At 54.7% G+C, this 2767-nt stretch overlaps 1 protein-coding gene across 4 annotated transcripts in view; it reads left to right on the top strand.

Annotated features, from left to right (window-relative positions):
- TK2 (thymidine kinase 2) overlaps positions 1-2767 on the top strand; it is a 28999-nt gene that overhangs the window by 24809 nt on the left and 1423 nt on the right. For 2 of the 4 annotated variants that reach the window (XM_006155561.3, XM_027774613.1), the window contains exons 9-10: positions 926-1006; positions 2119-2761. In XM_006155561.3, coding sequence (XP_006155623.1) covers positions 926-1006; positions 2119-2217 — 180 coding nt within the window. In that variant the 3' untranslated portion in view covers positions 2218-2761. Of the gene's footprint in view, positions 1-925; positions 1007-2118; positions 2762-2767 lie in introns of those variants that run through there. The other 2 variants (XR_001370914.2, XR_001370913.2) reach the window with 2 other exon arrangements.

Here is a 2767-nt window from a genome sequence, read left to right as displayed (position 1 = left end):
CAAACCCCACACCCACCCCCCCCCCCAAAAAAAAAAACAAAAACAACAAAAAGAATGAAACCCCAGAGACAAAGTGATCAGAGGAAGGAACGTAGTGGAGTGGGGCCAGGTAGGGCCATGCTGTGATGGGACACGGCATCTCTGTGCAGTGACCCAGATGTTCCAAAGAAATGCCACGTCTGGAGTCCCTCAGAGCCACTACTGAAGCCTATTGTCTTAACGGTTTTGACAAGGTCAGTGGGACAAATCTGGCTCCTGTGGCCGAGGGAGAGCTCGGTGGGGGTGAAGAGGCTGCAGTGTGGTTTCCCTGGAGGGTCTCAGGTGACGAGCAGAAGTCTGCTTGCGGGGGAGTTCGTGGGCAGCTGGGGGACCTGAATCCCGTGCTGGCAGACGTGGGGGCATGGAGCCTGTGCTCCTCTGCCCTTGGGTTCCACCTGGCCTGGCTTTCTACAGTTGGCCGTCTCTATGGTCTCGAGGATCCACGGGTTACAAGCTTTCCAATGGGATGGAAGCAGCAGGGGCGGGCTCCTAGGTCAATGAGGTTGCAGTCTTGGGGAGGGTTGGAGAGTGTGCGAGGCTGGGATGCCTGGACATGGAGCAGCCAGAGGGGCCCTGATGCTGGAGAATGGCGGTCAGTGGGAGAGCCAGACAGGGGGTCCTGCCTTTGCACTTGGCTTTGACTCGGCCATCAGGACAATGGCTGGTACTGATGCTTGTGAGACCCCAGTGGAGCAGCACAGGGTGGCTGTCATAATGCCGAGCTGGCCTGTGGGACATGTGGCTGCTTCTGCCGCTGCCCACCCGAGCTGGGGTCCTTCTCCAGTCACTGCCTGTGGTCATCGACAGCCTGACCCCACCTGGCGGAGACCTTGAGGGAAGGGCCCTCCCTGCTCCTGACCGTTTGCACCCTGCGTTTCCCTGGCAGGAATACCTGGATGCCATTCACCACCTCTACGAGGAGTGGCTCATCAGAGGAAGCCTTTTCCCTGTGGCAGCCCCTGTTCTGGTAAGTACGTGTCCCTTACAGGGCCAGAGACTTTTCTAGAAGGAGCAGTGACCTGGGGGTTGTCAGCCACTCTGTAGACAGAGCAAGGGCTGAATCCTTCTAGAGCTTGAGAATTTGTAAGGAGGAAGGTGGGAAGGCTGGAAAGATTTTCTCCCTCGCAGTCCCCATTTCTGGACTGAGTCTCAGGGTGCGTCGTACAGACCTGAATGGCGGCCCGTCCCAATGCCATTACACCTGGTAGTCACAGTAACATGTCACTTATCCAGCATCGTCGGCAAAGGAGTGTTCCAGAGGCCCGAAGCCGTAGTTCTGGGTTTGGGCTATAACGGTTTGGGATGGTGATGCCGCTGATGTGACCTTCCTTCCTCAGTCCAAGGCTCGGTGACTCCGGGTCGTCAGCAGGGACATCAGTGGAAGTTCTGGGCTGTCATGCAGTGAGGCCCTTAGGAGGTGCTGAGGTGTGTAGGACTGTTTGCCCAGACCCCTGGCTGCCGAGTTCCGGTGTTGGCTTTTAGAGTAACCCTTTCTCTCATCGTCACGCGTCATTTCTAACTGGACCTAATGTGTCTGTCCGTCAGGATTTTCTCACTTCCCATCCTTGTGTTTTCTGATTTGCTGTTCCCAGACTTCCTCGGGCAGCTCATGGACACTGAGATAGCCACATCCACACTCTGGACCTGCGGGAGGGTGTGCATGAGCTTTTGTGCATGGCCTCCGGACGCCTGTTTGGGCTGCTAACACACCCGCGCTCTTGCAGACGGTGAATTGCTGGAAAGTGAGATATTACTGTAATAGAATATAACAAAATATAATACAGTTTTTTCCCCTCACTATAAAAAAAAATAGAGGCTATAAAACAAACAAAAATAAGTTGTGAGCTCAGTGCAGGGACAGATGGGGAGAATTCTTAAGTGGAAATCGAGTTAGGAACGTAGACTCGCTGAAGGCCGGGAACTGGTGGTCTCTAACCTGCCTTTTTATCTGCCTGCAACCTTGGGCTTCTGTATCTCTCCCCGCCACGTCCTGCCCACCCCCATCTCTTTGTCTCGTCTGTGAAGGAGAGGCGATGGTGCCGTCCATGCAGCCCTGTGACCTGTGTATTTAATTCCCAGGTGATCGAGGCTGACCACAACATGGAGAAAATGTTAGAACTCTTAGAACAAAACCGGGACCGCATATTAACTCCAGAGACTCGGAAGCATGGCCCATAGGACGGAAAAGGTCTCTAGGATCACGCCAGAAAAGTACCCACAGGCGCCAAGGTAGATTAGAAGAAATCTGGAAAAAATCTGTCTGAGGAGGGCCTTTTATCTGCCCAGAATTATTTTCTTAATGCAGTTTTCTCCTTTGCCAGCGTCTTCATCGTGGGTCTCTGGCCCTCGTGAGTAAATGACACATGAGACCAACGAATCCCTTTGGGGTTCTCACCCCTTGCATTCTCCCCCGTGCCTCTCCGGGGTGGGGGCTTCCCACTGCTGGGTCTCTCTAATGAAGCCCTCAGGAAAAGCACCTGCCACGTGCCCTGACATCATGCTGGGCTCTGTACCCACATTGTCACTCACCCTGCACACCACCCAGGAGGACAAGATGGTCTTACATCCCAGGTGCAGCATCAGAAGCTCAGAGCGGTTAAGGGACCTCCTGGGCATCGCACAGGCAGTGTGCAGTGGGGTTGGTGTCATTCAGGCTTTCGGCAGACGCCAAAACTATGTGTTGCCCCAGGCTGTCTCACACTGAGGGCTGGTCCCCCACAGCCCTGCC

The sequence above is a fragment of the Tupaia chinensis genome, unplaced genomic scaffold, assembly GCF_000334495.1.
Source record: "Tupaia chinensis unplaced genomic scaffold, TupChi_1.0 Scaffold000463_1, whole genome shotgun sequence".
In the NCBI taxonomy this organism is placed as follows: Eukaryota; Metazoa; Chordata; class Mammalia; order Scandentia; family Tupaiidae; genus Tupaia; species Tupaia belangeri.
This window is presented reverse-complemented; position numbering and strand designations above follow the sequence as displayed.